Source organism: Geotrypetes seraphini, chromosome 7 (assembly GCF_902459505.1).
Source record: "Geotrypetes seraphini chromosome 7, aGeoSer1.1, whole genome shotgun sequence".
Lineage (NCBI taxonomy): Eukaryota > Metazoa > Chordata > Amphibia > Gymnophiona > Dermophiidae > Geotrypetes > Geotrypetes seraphini.
Window position 1 is genome coordinate 191,995,900 of NC_047090.1, and position 16,917 is coordinate 192,012,816.

Here is a 16,917-nt window from a genome sequence, read left to right on the forward strand (position 1 = left end):
CTGTTCATTACAATAATTTGTCAATGGCCCCCATACCTCTTGAAATTTATTATAAGTGGCTATTTCTGTGAAATTTAAACAACTTAGCTTTTCAGGTAAAACGTTTTATAAATGTAGGCCAATAGTCCATTGTCCAAGAACTTACGGCCTCTTTTATAAAGCCATGCTAGCGGCTGCTTTGCGCTAACGGCTTTGTAAAAGAGGCTGTTAGTGTTCAAATCAGCACTGGATGCCTAACATTTTTCTACCACCCCAAATGTACCCCCACAGCAGTCTGCTTTTTGGAATTCTAAATTGAGGGGATCAAGCCAAATGCAGCTTTGGGTACCTCATGCCTTAGGTTAGGTTCATGAAACCTTTCAAACCTGAGCCCATAAACTCTTGCTTGTGGACCTTCAGTATGTTCCAGTAGGGCAACTCTTATATTCACAACACCCAAGGCAGTCCACACTTCCAGACTTTGTTAACAACACTAGTTCAGGCGGATTGTTTGTTGATATTTTTATTTTGAGTAGATAATACAGTGTAAGAAACAAGAATCCTAAAGTGCAGCAAGCTTTCAGACTTAGTAGCCCAATTGCTAATGCTGGAGAACTGGGTTCAAATCCTGAGCAAGACCCTTAGCTCTCCATTGCTCCAGGAACAAAAATTTAGATTGTGAACCCCCTAGGAACAGAAAAAATGTCACAGAAAGGCGGTAGAAACATAGAACATGACAGCAGAAAAGGGCCACGGCCCATTTAGTCTGCCCACAGTAATGGCCCACCCCCTAACCACCTCCATGAAGAGATCCCACATGCCAATCCCATCTTTTCTTAAAATCTGGCACACTGCTGGCCTCAATTACCTGTTGTGGAAGATTATTCCAACGATCAACCACCCTTTCGATGAAGAAATATTTTCTGGTGTCGCCATGAAATTTCCCACCCCTGATTTTCAACAGATGCCCTCTTGTTGCCGTGGGTCCTTTAAGGAAAAAGACATCCTCGATACGGCCTGTGACATATTTGAACGTCTCGATCATGTCTCCCCTCTCTCTGCGTTCCTTGAGTGAGTACAGCTGCAACTTACCCAGTCGTTCCTCATACGGGAGATCCTTGAGACCTGAGACCATCCTGGTGGCCATTCGCTGAACCGACTCAACTCTCCGCACATCTTTTTGATAATGTGGTCTCCAGAATTGTACACAGTATTCCAGATGGGGTCTCACCATGGATCTGTACAACGGCATTATGACCTCGGGCTTACGGCTGACGAAACTTCTACGGATACAGCCCATGATTTGTCTAGCCCTGGATGAAGCTTTCTCCACTTGATTGGCAGTCTTCATGTCTTCGCTAATGATCACCCCCAAGTCACGTTCTGCTACAGTCCTTGCTAGGATCTCACCATTTAGGGTGTAAGTTCTGCATGGATTTTTGCCGCCAAGGTGCATGAGCTTGCATTTTTTGGCATTGAAACTTAGTTGCCAAGTCTTTGACCAATGCTTCAGCAGGATTAGATCCTGCGTCATACTGTCGGGCATTGAGCTTTTGTCAGGCACTGTGCTTTCATCTGTTGTGCGGTTGCCTACCATGTTGCATAGTTTGGCGTCATCGGTGAATAATGTAATTTTACCTCGAAGCCCCTCAGCCAAGTCTCTTACGAAGATATTAAATAGGATCGGGCCCATACATCAGCAAAAATTAAAACTATAATAATTCTACAAAAAACATCAATGGGCCCCAAATTAATTTAAAAATGTTTGTGTTCCCTGACAAATCAGCATTTATTTTTTCATATTTATACATTAAACATAAATTTGCCCACCAGAATGTAAAGTTAAGACGGTCCCAATTTTTCCAGTTGCGCGTAATCAGCTGTACAGCTGTACTCATCATAATTAAGAAGAGTCACCTTTTATATTTATGTAAGAGATCCTTTACATGCAACACAGTTCCACAAATCACTACCTCATAAGACAAAGGGATCGCAGACTCTAAAATATTATTAATATGTCCCCAAATCGACTTCCAAAAACTCAGTATCATAGGACAGTAAGTGATCCAATGTTCCTATGTCTAGATGACAGTGCCAGCATCTATTAGACCTAAAATTATCCAACTTATTCAATCTAACCGGGGTCAGTTGTGTAGTTTGGAGATTGAGCATCTCGGTGTGAACCTAGCAATAGGTACAGTTGTATGTTATCAGGTACACCAAGTATTTTTTTATTCCTGGAGGGTTTACAGTCTGTAGCTGAGACAACAGAAGCTTTACTGACTTGCTCAAGGTCACAGAAAATGTTTGAATCCTGGCTTCCCGTTAGGATATTCTTCTACTCATGAAAAAGAACACAAATAGAAAAGCTAGGAGCAGACACATATATACTACCTGTCCCCTTCATCAGTAATAACTAGAACACGTGTTCCCCCAACACACATTATACCCTAGCAGCAGCTGGAGTACATGTAGAAAACACAGAACAGCCCAATACACCACTTCTCTCCACCTCAAGCCAACTGGCTCATCAGCAGAAGGAAGGGAAGATGAGAGGATCATGATCAGATTTGATTGGCAGGGACTCCCCTATATCCAGCTTTCTTGTTACCCAGTCAAAGAAGCTGATCAGATTTGATTGGCAGGACCTTCCCTTCGTAAAACCATGTTGATGGGGATCTCGTAGATTCTCCTCATTCAGGATCGTATCCAATTGGCGTTTGATTAGTGTTTCCATAAGTTTACTCACTATTGATGTGAGACTCACCGGTCTATAATTCTCAGCCTCCGATGCAGGACGGAAGCTGAGAATTATAAACCTGTGATCCTGGACAGGTCGCCAGATTCCCCATTGCCCCAGGTACATTAAATAGAATGTGAGTCCACTGGGACAGACAGGGAAAAATGCTTGTGCACCTGAATAAATTCAACCGTTCTGAGCTGCCCTCGGTATAGAAAATTAAATAAATATACTGTAACTCACCTTGAGTGTGAGAGAAATTCAATCTACTTCGTGCTTATGTGGCTAGACAGTTTATGTACATAGAACTCCAGGACACAGAAAATGATGTACTGTATATAAATGGGCTATCCATGGAGTTTGATGTTTGATGTGCACACCCACATGCAACAAGACCCAGACACCACCATCATGTCTGCAAGGTATTTCAACAGTACGAACTTACTGTGCTGTGGCATGGAGGAAGGCCTATTTCCTTTCTTCTCTGACACTGGGTTTTCTGCTGCCAGGGAGTCTCTCTCTTTTCTTCCCAAGGTTAGAGTCATTTTATCTGAATGACCTATAGGAAATTGACAAATCAAAGAACATAAGATGTACCATACTGGGTCAGATCAAAGGTTCATCAAGCCAAGAACCCAATCTCCAACATGGACTAGTTCAGATCACAAGTACTCAGCAGATACCAGACAGTAAATAAATCCATTTATTATAGAGGCTTTCTTGAGTTTACATGGATAATAATGGTTTACAAACTTTTCCTCCAGGAATTTAACTAACCCCTTTTTAAACCCAGCTATGCTAACTGTTTTGACAACATCCTCTGGCAACAAATTTCATAGTTTAACTCTATTTTAATGAAAAAAATACTTTCACCAATTAGTTTAAATTGTACAACTTGTTAAGTCCCATGGGACAAACAATTTTTCCTTATTTAATTGCTGCGCCCCACTCATGATTTTAAAAATAAGAAACATATGTAGCAGGTGTATTTGTTGGCGTTTTCTTTCCTGGTTCGATATGCCGCATGAACAAAAGGGTAGTGTTAAGGCTGTTTCCTATGTGATGCCTCCGTTCCCTGCTAGCCAACAGACAATCGAGTGGTTTATCCCCAGAATCATACAGGAACTTGTGAGCCAGCCAGGGCCAAACCAATGCATCTGACCCTAAATTCCACACTGTTCATCGACTGAAAAAGCGCCTGGCCTTCGAGATCTCTGCCGAAGCCAACAAGACCCTGCGGGGCAAACCCCAGCACTTGTAAGAGCAGATGGAACAGCTACTGTGAGAGGAACCATGCTCCCTAGACCAAGAAATGTCAGCTGAGGAAGACTGCTGAACATTGGTGACTCTGGCCCCATGAACCACCAAGAAAGGCAGAAGAAGCGCAGAATGCATCCATCTTGCCCGAGAGGGAGACAGTGTGAGAGGGGGAGAGCATTAGAGCCTTCTTCATGATGTACATACGCCACCACCGCAGCGTTAAAAAAACTTGAACTGCCGGTCTTTCTGAAGGGGCTGGAGGACGAGTAGCACCAGCCCAACTTCCGAAGCTCCAGACAAAAGGCCCACCAACATTGCAGACCAGTAGTCCACTACCTCTTAATGGAGCGGGTCCCACAATAAGCCTGGAACCCAATAGGCTGGCAGTCACGCTAAGTTTTAACCACTCAGAAATCTGAAGCCAGCCTTAGCCGAGAGCCACCCTGAAGCCACCAGCTCAAATTGCTGCTATCTGGCTCTGTCCAGGATAGCAGCTGTTAAAGGTGTAAAAACTCAGCGGAGATCATCAAGAGAAGAGGGACTCCCATCAAGGGCGCATGGTCACTCTGGCCCAGAGGATTGCCCCCAAGGAGGCTGCTCGAGCCCCAGAACCTGCAGATAAACTGATTGTAATCTGTTGACGAAGGTTCTGTCTACTTATCCTGAAAAGAAATGCACAACTCCATCTGGAGACGAAGAGAAGCCATAGAAAATCCAGAGACTTTGAGATACCCTGCATCTCTTCCTGAACTTGCCCATGCCTGCAGCAGAGACACTACCTTCCCCACCACATCTTCATCTTCCCCATCACATCTATACCCAACAAGACAGAGCCTGGAGCACCTGCTGTCCCAGGAAGGGTGGAAGTGGACCCCCTGTTGGCGGAAAGCTGCCTCAACTGCAATCACTGGGATGAAAGTATGGGAGCCAATACAAGGCCAAGGGACAGAACTGCGAACTGGAAATGCTGATATGGAACATGGAAACGCAGAAACCTGCGATGCTCTGGGGAGATTGAAATATGGAGGTAAACCTCTGGGAGATCCAACGACACTAGAAACCTTCCTGGAGACAGCAGCTAGCACAGTGTGCTCTGTTGACCACTCGGAAAGGGGGAATTCGCAAGAAGTGGGACCATAGAACCAGAATATGTCCCCAAATCAATAAGCTTTTCTGGCACGAGGAAGTATAAGGAGCATCCACCTCCTCATTTGTGTTACTAGAACTGGTTCAGGCATCCCAAAGACCAAGAGGTGCCACAGATTATTGCAGATCCTGGACTCTGTTGCTGGCGACTTGACGGAGTCCAGAAACCCAGCCACAGGCAGGCAACGTAGAATTAACAAGTGTCCGATGAAAGTAGAATCCACTCTGACAAAACAGTCGAAGACATCCTGTGAATGTGGAAACCATGCCCGCCCCAGGCAACATAAGTGCTTTTTTTATGTGTGTGTGGATTTAGATCTCTATACAGCACTGAAACAGTGATAGCTACACTGCTGGATCACTTAAATAACTTCATAAGTAAAGGCAGTAGTGCACTGGTGCTCCAAATTGATCTGAGTAGTGCCTTTGACCTGGTAGACTATACCAATCTACTAACTTGCTTGGATGCTTTAGGTGTACATGGCAATGTCTACTCATGGTTTAACCTATCTATGGTGTGATCAAGATTTTTTCCAGGTTATTCAGAGGCATGAAACTCTACAAGGAAGGGATATACCCTCCCAAGAATGGAACAGAGTTCACTTTCCAATCATTGTAACTGTTTCAATAAAGATCACACTTCAAGCTAGGATACAGATAAATAAAGAATGAATCACAATCCAGGCATTGAAGCATTGAAAAATTGTGATACATTCTTTATTTATCTGTATCCTAGCTTGAAGTGTGATCTTTATTGAAACAGTTACAATGATTGGAAAGTGAACTCTGTTCCATTATTGGGAGGGTATATCCCTTCCTTGTAGAGTTTCATGCCTCTGAGTAACCTGGAAACAATCTTGATCACACCAAAGATAGGTTACTATTGTAACAGCAAAGTCAGTTCACATTTTTGACTAAAGTAATTTCTGACTTTTCCTAGTTTTTCCTAGTATTACCCCTGTGATATCAGGAAATATACTCATGGTTTAAGGCAGGGGTGCCCACACTTTTTGGGCTTGCGAGCTACTTTTAAAATGACCAAGTCAAAATGATCTACCAACAATAAAATTTTTAAAAAACCACAAAGCACACTGTACGCATAGAAAATGTTAATCATCATTCCTATTCCAGGTTTTTTCAAAGAGGTCAAAGCAGATGACTCTATGCACTGTCACCTCACTAACAACCATACAAAAACAGACAAATACCCCCCTCCCTTTTTACTAAACCACGATAGCAGTTTTTAGCGCAGGGAGCTGCGCTGAATGCCTAGCGCTGCTCTCGACGCTCATAGGCTCCCTGCGCTAAAAACCTCTTGCGCTTTAGTAAAAGAGGACCACAGTGTAAAACATAGACAGCAGATATAAATTCAGATACATTTTGATCACTAAATTTAAAATAAAATCATTTTTCCTACCTTGTCTGGTGATTTCATGAGTCTCCGGTTGCACTTTCTTTTTCTGACTGTGCATCCAATCTTTCTTCCCTTCTTTTAGTCTGTATGCTTCCTCTCCTCCTGACCTCATCCCCCCCCCAACGTTTTCTTCCTCTCTCCCTGCCCTCTCTTTCTTTCTCTCTTCATGCCCCCTTTCTTTTTTTCTGTTTCTCTTCTTTCCTTCTGTCTCCCTGCCTGCCCTCTTTTTCCCTCCCTGCCCTCCCCCAAGCCACTGCCACTGCCATCGGATAACAGGCCGCCGGCCAAGCTCTCCCTGCTTCGGGCCCACCAGCATTCCTCTCCCTGATGTCAATTCTGCCGTTGGAGAGGAAGTTCCACTGGCCAGAACTTCCTCTCCGATGACAGAATTGATGTCGGGGAGAGGAAGGCTGATCGGCCCAAGATCGACCTATTGGGAGAAATGCTGCCGGGTCCTGCCTTTGAGGAAACAGAAAGTAGGCAGGACCTGGCAGCAAGAAGAGCAAATCGCAAGCTTCACTGACCTGTTTCCCGCTTTAGCCCGCGAACGGGGCTCTAACATATGTGTGCCGGCTTCCCTTCTCTCCCTCCCCCCCCCCGACATAACTTCTGGTTTCAGAGGGAAGAGAAGGGAAGCCGGTACAAGCACATGTTAGCCCCTGGAGCATAAGTTCTTCAAGCCAGTTTTTTTTAAAATGTTGAGCAGCGGCGGCAGCAGCAGAATTCAGGAGCGGGCTGGTCAGGAGGGGAAAAAAAGAGAAGGGAAGGGAAGGGAACCCGTTCTGCGATCGACTGGGGTCGCCTGAGCGAGCGACCTGCCGATCGCGATCGACGTATTGGGCACCCCTGGTTTAAGGGATTTATGGAATCTAGATCCTACCAAGTCAGATTTCAGACTCAACTCTCCTCTAGTTGGAGAAATCCATGTGGCATGCCTCAAGGATCTCCACTATCACTTACATTATTTAATGTCTACCTTTCATCACTAGGTTCGTGTTTAAGCAATCTGGATATAAGACTGTTCAATTATGCCGATGACATCACAATAGTTTTACCTTGTAATTCGGCTCTATCTCAGATGACTACTCAAATTGAGACTGTAATGGAAAGGATGAATCTTTGGATGCAGCAATTCAAACTTAAGCTTAATTCTGATAAAACAAAGTTCTTTGTAGCATCTCCTATCAAAATTTTTCATGAACTTTCCATCAATATACTTTCAACATCTTATACAATCCATCCAAAAATTAAAATTTTAGGAATCATATTAGATAAACATCTTATTATAGTGTTCTCCCCAGAAATATTTTCCAGCCGGGTGGCATGAAAAAGTAGCCGGGTGGGGCGGGGAAATTTGGTAGTGGGGAAAATTAAATGTATACTATTTTTATTAGTTAATTATTATTATTTTCCAATGCTCTATATGACTTCCTTTTTAAGGTTTGACACTTGTGCCAGAATATTTTTACTAAATTTAAGAAGTATCCAATTCTAGAAGTGAATAATTAGATATTCACCCTCTTTCAAATAGTATAGAGGTTTAAAAAAGGGAAATGCGTTAATGAAGTCATTAGGTTCAATCTAACCATTTATTTCTGCATGAATTTAAACAACTAAAAAAAAAAAAGATAAATATAGCTCATCCAGTCATACAAGAAATGGCTGTACAACACCTCTAATAATGTTTTGATCACTAGGTTCCTTCCTGAGGTCTCACTGAGGATATGAAATAGATGCTATCCCCACTTCCAGACCTCTTCCACATAATTTATGGAGAGGTGTTACTGAGCCTTGAAGGGCACCTGTGTGATTGCTTCTTTTTTATTTTGCTATAGTGCAAAGAAAGAGCTAGGGCAAAACAGTATAGGTAAAGATGCAGGTAATAATTAGCAATGTATTAAAAATATTTTATTTTTATTTGCTTATAATGTCATTTGAAAGCTACTTGATGATAATACAACTTTAATTTAATTCTTTATAATGTGTGTCTGTGTGTTGGGGGGGGGGACAACACCTACGTCAACAGTAAAGTTAGAATAGAGTCATTAAATCCAGTGGTGAACCTAGTATATATGACAGCCAGTGCTAATCATTTTTTTAACAACCCCCTCCTCTATATAAAAAAAGATATTTTTAGTAATAATCCATGAGTCACACAATAAGGGTGCATCTAGGAAAAGGCAGTATCTTAAACACTGCAGTGAGCACTAGAACACCAACACACGCATTGTAAAACTAAACAAACCAGATCCTACAGTCAATTGATCCTGTAGTCGATGCTAACAGAAATCCATGTCCTTTTCATACACACAGAACACAGATACACCCTCGCCCAATATGGAATAATCACAAACTAAAAATAGAAATATGTAGACAAAAGTTAAACTGAACCAAGAAACCAGACTCTGCATACAATGCAACACCACAGAAACAGTGACACATGTCCCCTAATACTGTGCAAAATATAAAGACAGTAGATGTAAATTTGAAAAAAACTTCTACATAACAGTCACCACTTAACAAATAGAAACAAAATAATGAGAAATATGAAAATACCATTTTATTGGACTAATCCATTTTTCAATTAGCTTTCAGAGGCCAAATCTTTCTTCAAGACAGTACAGTATACAGCTGTTATGGTATCCTGTCTTGACCTGAGGAAAGGGGTTTATTCCCTCCCAAAATTGCCTTATTTCCATTTCCTATTGATAAATTTTAATCAATACAGTTACAATACTACTTGATTCTACGTAAAGCAACAAAAATATTTTTTTTCTACCTTTTGTCGTTTCTGCTTTAGTTATCTTCTCTTCACTCTCTTCTTTCTATTCAGCATTTATCCTTGCTCCCTTCCATGCAACATCTGTCCTCTGTCTTTGCCCCTTCCACCCTCTCTCTACCCCTTCCATCTATTGTCCACCCTATCACTGCCCCTTGCATCCACTGTCCACCCTTTCTGCCTTTTCCATCCAGTGTCTGCCCTCTCTCTGTTCCATATGGTATCTTCCCTCTTTCTATGTCCCTTCAATAAACTCTATATCCTGTGCCCTTTCTCTCCTTTGTACATGATTTATTTCAGCTTCAACCCCTCTCCATTTTTTGTTTCCACCCCTATGCTCTGGCATCTCTCTATTCTCCTTTCCTTCCTTCCTTCCCACTCCACCCCATGACATCTCTATCTCCTTCCCTTCTCTCCCCCCTCTCCAGTATCTGCCTCCTGTCTTTCCCCTTTGGTCTAGGCCTCTCTCTTTCTCTCCGTCTTTCTTCTGTGAGGAGATCATGTTGATCTTGAACACTGAATAATTCTTCCACATTCTCCATATCACTGTACTGTAGTCTGGTCCAGCAGACTGCTTTGGCACTATTACATGGGTAATAGTAAATTCATTATGCATCAGCTTTCTACACAGAATGCCACAAGTCTCTATTTCTTGTGCTGTGCTTACATCTGCCAGTGTCAGAAACTTGTGAGACAGATCCCTTGGCAATACTACACTTCGGAGCCCTTTGACCATCTGGTTCTGTATGGTTACAGGCTTTAAATCTCTGTTTACTGGAGGAGACTGTCCAGCATACATAGTTGCATCACTCTTAAGGATCTGATCAGAGATTACATTAGACAAGGTGGTATTTTTAGGCATGGAAAAACAGGACATGTTCTCCTCAATCTGCTCAGATGCCTTCAAATGCCCTTTAATATTCGTCTGATCTCGGGCTAAATCTTGCCTCCTGAGCTGATCTTCAAAGGAGAGCGGAGTGAGAGCCATATCGGCAGTGAGATCCGTTTTGGGCCGCATGTTGTGCAGGGCTGGACTAAGGCAAGTTGTAAGCTTCCTTCCATCGCTGACCTATCTTCCATAAGTCAGCAACGGAAGGAAGCTTACAACTCGCTGCTCTTGCTTGCTTCGGGCCTTCCTCGTTGCCGGGTCCTGCCTACGTTCGGAAACAGAAAGTAGGCAGGATCCGGCAGTGAAGAAAGCCCGAAGCAAGCAAGAGCAAGTTGTAAGCTGACCTGTCTCCTATAGCGAACCCATGCTCCGGGGCGTGTGCATGCTGACTTCCCTTCTCTTCCCCCCTCAGGATGTGACTTCCGGTTTTGGAGAGAAGCGGCATGCACATGTTAGAGCCCCGGAGCATGGGTTCAACTCACTTGCTGGCGTTAAAAACTAAAAAAAAAAAAAAATAGTCAGACTCCTGCGATTCAGGCTGTGCTGAGTCAGCCTGGTAAATCTCCAAGCCGGTGAGAAGGGTTTTTTAAAAATGTTGAGCAGAAGGCGGCAGCAGCAGCAGGATTGCGATCGAGATTACAGCCGGGCGCTCATCTAAATTAGCTGGGCGGAGCGCCCAGCTGAAAGGCCCTGGGGAGAACACTGTTATTATGAAAACCCAGATAGATGCTGTTGTACGTAAAAGTTATTTTACTTTATGGAGACTACAAACAATTAGACCCTATTTTGAATTTTCAGCCTTTAAATTATTGGTCCAGTCATTACTGTTGAGTCTCCTTGACTGTTGCAATATTGCTTATTTATCAATTACTAAGAAGGAATTATTGAGATTATCATTGATACAAAACACAACAGTTAGATTGATTTACGGATTGAAGAAATACGATCATGTTATGTTATTTCATTGCGAATTGAATTGGTTGCCTGTGGAAGCTCAAGTATTGTTCAAGTTGGGCTGTTTTTGTTACAAGGTTTTATATGGTGCAGCCCCTACTTATCTTGCTAATAGTTTTTCCATAGCTACGCACAAATGCAGTAGAAAAACTCATGCTCTGCTCAATTTCCCTTCTGTAAAAGGTTGTAAAAGCAAGAAATTCCTAAATCACTCTTTAGCATCTCAGGCAGCTTCTCATGAAAAAGAATTTCGATCATTGTTGCTCACAGCTGTTTCTTACAGATGTTTTACTAATAATAATTTTATTCTTATATACCGCCAAAGCCGTAGTTCGAGGCGGTTTACAGTAAGAAGAGCTGGACAATCAGCGACATAGTTACAATGTAGAATCAATGTGACTAAAGTAGGGAAAATCCTGTTATAAATCCTGTTATAAATCCTGTGTTTTAGAGTAGCCACTGATTTGGTACAGAGCCTGTATTTCTGTTTAAAATCCTGTGTTTTAGGTGGTATAGAACATGTATTTCTGACTTACTAGTTTTTAGCCATTGTGTCTGTTATAAATCCTGTGTTTTAGAGTAGCTAGTGATTTGGTATAGAGCCTGCATTTCTGTTTAAAATCCTGTGTTTTGGGGTAGCCACTGATTTGGTACAGAGCCTGTATTTCTGTTTAAAATCCTGTGTTTTAGGTGGTATAGAACATGTATTTCTGACTTACTAGTTTTTAGCCATTGTGTCTGTTATAAATCCTGTGTTTTAGGGTAGCCACTGATTTGTTATAGAACCTGCATTTTTGTTTAAAATACTGTGTTTTAGGTGGTATAGAGCCTGTATTTCTGACTTACTAGTTTTTAGCCATTGTGTCTGCTGACTAGGTGGAGAAGGGAGGGGCTCTGATTTACTTACACTAATCCCCCAATCTGGTAGCTGAACATCGGGTTCTTTCTCCCTAAATGCATGACCTTGCATTTCCCTACATGGCAGATGGACTTCAATGTAGGGAAATGCAAGGTCATGCATTTAGAGAGAAAGAACCCGATGTTCAGCTACCAGATGGGGGGATTAGTGTTAGAGAGAAGTAGCCTTGAAAGAGATTTGGGTGTACTGGTGGACACAACAACGAAGTCAACAGCACAATGCGCAGCAGCCACGAAGAAGGCAAACAGAATGTTGGGTATTATTAAGAAGGGTATTACGACCAGAACGAGAGAAGTCATCCTGCCGTTGTATCGGGCAATGGTGCGCCCGCACCTGGAGTACTGTGTTCAGTATTGGTCACCGTACCTTAAGAAGGATGTGGCAATACTTGAGAGGGTCCAGAGGAGAGCGACACGAATGATTAAGGGCATGGAAAACCTTTCATACACTGAAAGATTGGAGAGACTGGGGCTCTTCTCCCTGGAAAAGCAGAGACTCAGAGGAGACATGATAGAGACCTACAAGATCATGAAGGGCTTAGAGAGGATAGAGAGGGACAAATTCTTCAAACTTTCAAAACATAAAAGAACAAGAGGGCATTCGGAAAAGTTAGAAGGAGACAGATTCAGAATGAATGCTAGGAAGTTTTTCTTTACCCAGCGTGTGGTGGACACCTGGAATGCGCTTCCAGAGGACATAATAGGACAGAGTACGGTACTGGAGTTCAAGAAAGGATTGGACAATTTCCTACTGGAAAAAGGGATAGAGGGGTATAGATAGAGGGCTACTGCACAGGTCCTGGACCTGTTGGGCCGCCGCGTGAGCAGACTTCTGAGCACGATGGACCTCGGGTCTGACCCAGTGGAGGCATTGCTTATGTTCTTACTTCTAAGGTTAACTGCATTATCTTTGGGACAGTGTTGTGAACAAGGCTGCCCTGTGAACTTCAATAAGCTAAGTTGCTCTGCATTTCATATTCTGCTCTTTTCACTGGTTTTCAGCATTATATCTGCTTAATTTCTCTTCTCCTTCCTGTTTCTTACTTAAAAAAAACAACAAAAAAGCACAAAAACATAAACCCTTCTCTTTCCTCTGTTAAATCTTATTTCCTCTTCCTCTTCATAGGAATAAGGGTAAGACTTATAGTCCCACCAACCCCAGGGACCACTTTTCATATATAGAGAGCCAAATAATCAGGACTACTCAAATCAAGTCACTTCACAACCAATAAAGATGACCTTTATTCTATGCAATCACTGTGGTGCTTTAATTCCAAGACATACTATTTAGAGGCTTAAGGCTTGCCCCCATCTGTCTTCAACTTGCTAGTATTAAGGAGGAGCTCTGCAAACTTAAACAGGAATTGAATGCAATTAAAGCAGCTTTCATCACTCCACAAAATCATACCAACTTACCACCTTTACCTCAAAGAATAAAACAGCCCAGGAATAAATGGGTCACAGTAGGCTCAGGAAGACTGCGACATGTAACACAGAAACATCCACCTTCACTAATATTACCTCTACAGAATTCCTTCGCTCCACTAGTGCACTGCGATACTCAAGAAAACAGAAGGGAGGTGGGACTGGAACCAATGAAGGTAACTCAAGAGAACAAGCGCACCCTAAGCACAAATAAAAAGGCCAAAAACAGAAAACTATTACTGTTGGGGGATTCCATCATCAGAGGCATTAACCTTGGAACACAAGGCGAGGAGACCAAAATAGTGAAATGTCTTCCAGGATCCTCAGCTACTAGGAGATCCAGGCAAATACAGACTATAATTAAGGAAGAAACTAAGGATTTTAACACTGATGTTGTTATCCATCTGGGAACAAATGACTAGCCAACAACTTCACACTTGCAGCACAGAAAGCTTTTCGGGAGCTTGGTGAGGGAGTGAAACCTTTTGTAAAGACTTTAGCTTTTTCTGAAATACTGCCTGCATATGGAAAAGGAGAGCAAAGAGTGAAAAACACAGAGGACTTTAATAGATGGCTCAGATCCTGGTGTCATCAAGAAGGCTTCAGGTACATAGGAGGATGGGGAAATACATGGAAGGACAAGAAGCTATATTGCACTGATGGGCTACATATTACTACAGCAGGAAAAAGAAACTTTGCAGAGAAATTTAGAAAATATTTTTCTAGGCATTTAAACTAGAAGGTGGGGGTGGTGTATGTATGAAGGACAATTATAGAGACCACCCCCGGCAAAAGAAAAGATGTGATAGTAGTAAAGACTGCAACATAAGTTATATCAGCAACTCATTTCTTAGTATTGCAACGGAAAGTGAAACGACACAAAAATCCATACGAAAAAGGAGATTATCGCTGAAAAATAGCTGGAAAGTGATGACCACAAATGCTCGCAGTCTAAGCAACAAAGTTCATGATCTGCAAGCCCTGATGTTAGAGGCAGATCTAGATATTGTTGCTATCACAGAGACATGGTTCAGTGAATCACATGGATGGGATGCAAACATACCGGGATATAATCTTTTTAGGAAGGACAGAGATGGTCATAAAGGTGGAGGAGTAGCTCTCTATGTAAAGATCAATATCCAAGTGACCGAAATGCAAGGGACCTGGGGAGAGGAAGAAGCGATATGGATTGCTCTGAAAAGAGAAGATGGAACTTCTATCTACGTGGGTTTAGTCTACAGACCTCCGAATCAATCGCAGCAAATTGATAAGGATCTGATTGTGGATATCCAAAAGTTTGGAAGGATAGAGGAGGTTCTGCTGTTGGGAGATTTCAACCTGCCAGATGCGGACTGGAATGTTCCATCTGCGGAATCGGAAAGAAGTAGGGAGATTGTGGATGCCTTTCAAAAGGCTCTGCTCAGACAAATGGTGACGGAACCCACAAGGGAAATAGCGATTTTGGATCTGGTCCTCACAAATGGAGAGAGTATCTCTAATGTTCGAGAGGGTGCTCACCTGGGAAGTAGTGATCATCAAACGGTTTGGTTTGATATAACGGCTAAAGTGGAGAGCGGCCGCACGATACTTAAAGTCCTAGATTTCAAACGTAATGCAATGGGAGAGTACCTGAAGAAAGAGCTGTTAGGATGGGAGGACATAAGAGAAGTGGAAAGACAGTGGTCTAAGCTGAAAGGAGCGATAAAAATGGTTACGGACCTTTATGTGAAGAAAAACAATAGAAAAAGGAAGCCGATTTAGTTCTCCAACCTAGTGGCTGAGAAAATAAAGGTGAAAGAGTTGATGTTCGTGAAATATAAAAAAAACTTAAGAAGAGGAGAGCAGAAAGGACTACAGGGTGAAACTGAAAGAAGCTAAGAGAGAGGTACGTCTGACGAAAGTACAGGCAGAAGAACAAATGGCTAAAAATGTAAAAATTGGAGACAAAAATTTTTTCAGATATATTAGTGAAAAGAGGAAGATGAAAAATGGAATTGCTAGGCTAAAAGATGCTGGGAACCAATATGTGGAAAGTGATGAGGAGAAAGCAAATGTGCTAAACAAATACTTCTGTTCTGTGTTCACAGAAGAAAATCCTGGAGAAGGACCGAGATTGCCTGGCAAAGTTACACAAGAAAATGAAGTAGATTCTGCGACGTTCAAGGAGGAGGGTGTTTATGAGCAACTTGAAAAACTGAAGGTGGACAAAGCGATGGGACCAGACGGGATCCATCCCAGGATACTAAGGGAGCTCAGAGAGGTTCTGGCGAGTCCTATTAAAGACTTGTTCAACAAATCTCTGGAGACGGAAGAGGTTCCCGGGGACTGGAGGAGAGTGGATGTGGTCCCTATTCATAAAAGTGGTCACAGGGATGAAGCAGGAAACTTCAGGCCGGTGAGCCTCACTTCAGTTGTTGGAAAAATAATGGAAGTGTTGCTGAAAGAAAGGATAGTGTACTTCCTTGAATCTAATGGGTTACAGGATCCGAGGCAATATGGCTTTACAAAAGGTAAATCGTGCCAAACGAACCTGATTGAATTTTTTGATTGGGTGACCAGAGAGCTGGATCGAGGACATATGCTATATGTAATTTACTTGGATTTCAGCAAAGCCTTTGATACAGTTCCTCATAGGAGGCTGTTGAACAAACTTGAAGGGCTGAAGTTAGGACCCAAAGTGGTGAGCTGGGTCAGAAACTGGCTGTCGGACAGACGCCAGAGGGTGGTGGTTAATGGAAGTCACTCGAAGGAAGGAAAGGTGAGTAGTGGAGTCCCTCAGGGATCGGTGCTGGGGCCAATCCTGTTCAATATGTTTGTGAGTGACATCGCTGAAGGGTTAGAAGGAAAAGTGTGCCTTTTTGCAGATGATACCAAGATTTGTAACAGAGTAGACACCGAAGAGGGAGTGGAAAATATGAAAAAGGATCTGCAAAAGTTAGAGGAATGGTCTAATGCCTAGTAACTAAAATTCAATGCAAAGAAATGCGGAGTAATGCATTTGGGGATTAATAATAGGAAGGAACCATATATGCTGGGAGGAGAGAAGCTGATATGCATGGACGGGGAGAGGAACCTTGTGGTAATAGTGTCCGAAGATCTAAAGGCGAAAAAACAGTGTGACAAGGCAGTGGCTGCTGCCAGAAGGATGCTGGGCTGTGTAAAGAGAGGCGTAGTCAGTAGAAGGAAGAAGGTGTTGATGCCCCTGTACAGGTCATTGGTAAGGCCCCACTTGGAGTATTGTGTTCAGTTTTGGAGACCGTATCTGGCGAAGGACGTAAGAAGACTTGAGGCGGTCCAGAGGATGGCGACGAAAATGATAGGAGGCTTGCGCCATAAGACGTATGAGGAGAGACTGGAAGCCCTGAATATGTATACCCTAGAGGAAAGGAAAGAGAGGGGAGATATGATTCAGA

General features: G+C 42.6%; 1 protein-coding gene across 4 annotated transcripts in view; it reads right to left on the reverse strand.

The window, feature by feature from the left end:
• Positions 1–16,917, reverse strand: part of TTLL5 (tubulin tyrosine ligase like 5) — a 602,590-nt gene that overhangs the window by 76,304 nt on the left and 509,369 nt on the right. For 3 of the 4 annotated variants that reach the window (XM_033951292.1, XM_033951290.1, XM_033951294.1), the window contains one exon: positions 3,165–3,278. The exons of the other annotated variant lie outside the window; for it this stretch is intronic. In XM_033951292.1, coding sequence (XP_033807183.1) covers positions 3,165–3,278 — 114 coding nt within the window. The remainder of the gene's footprint in view (positions 1–3,164; positions 3,279–16,917) is intronic. 4 annotated transcript variants of the gene reach the window in all.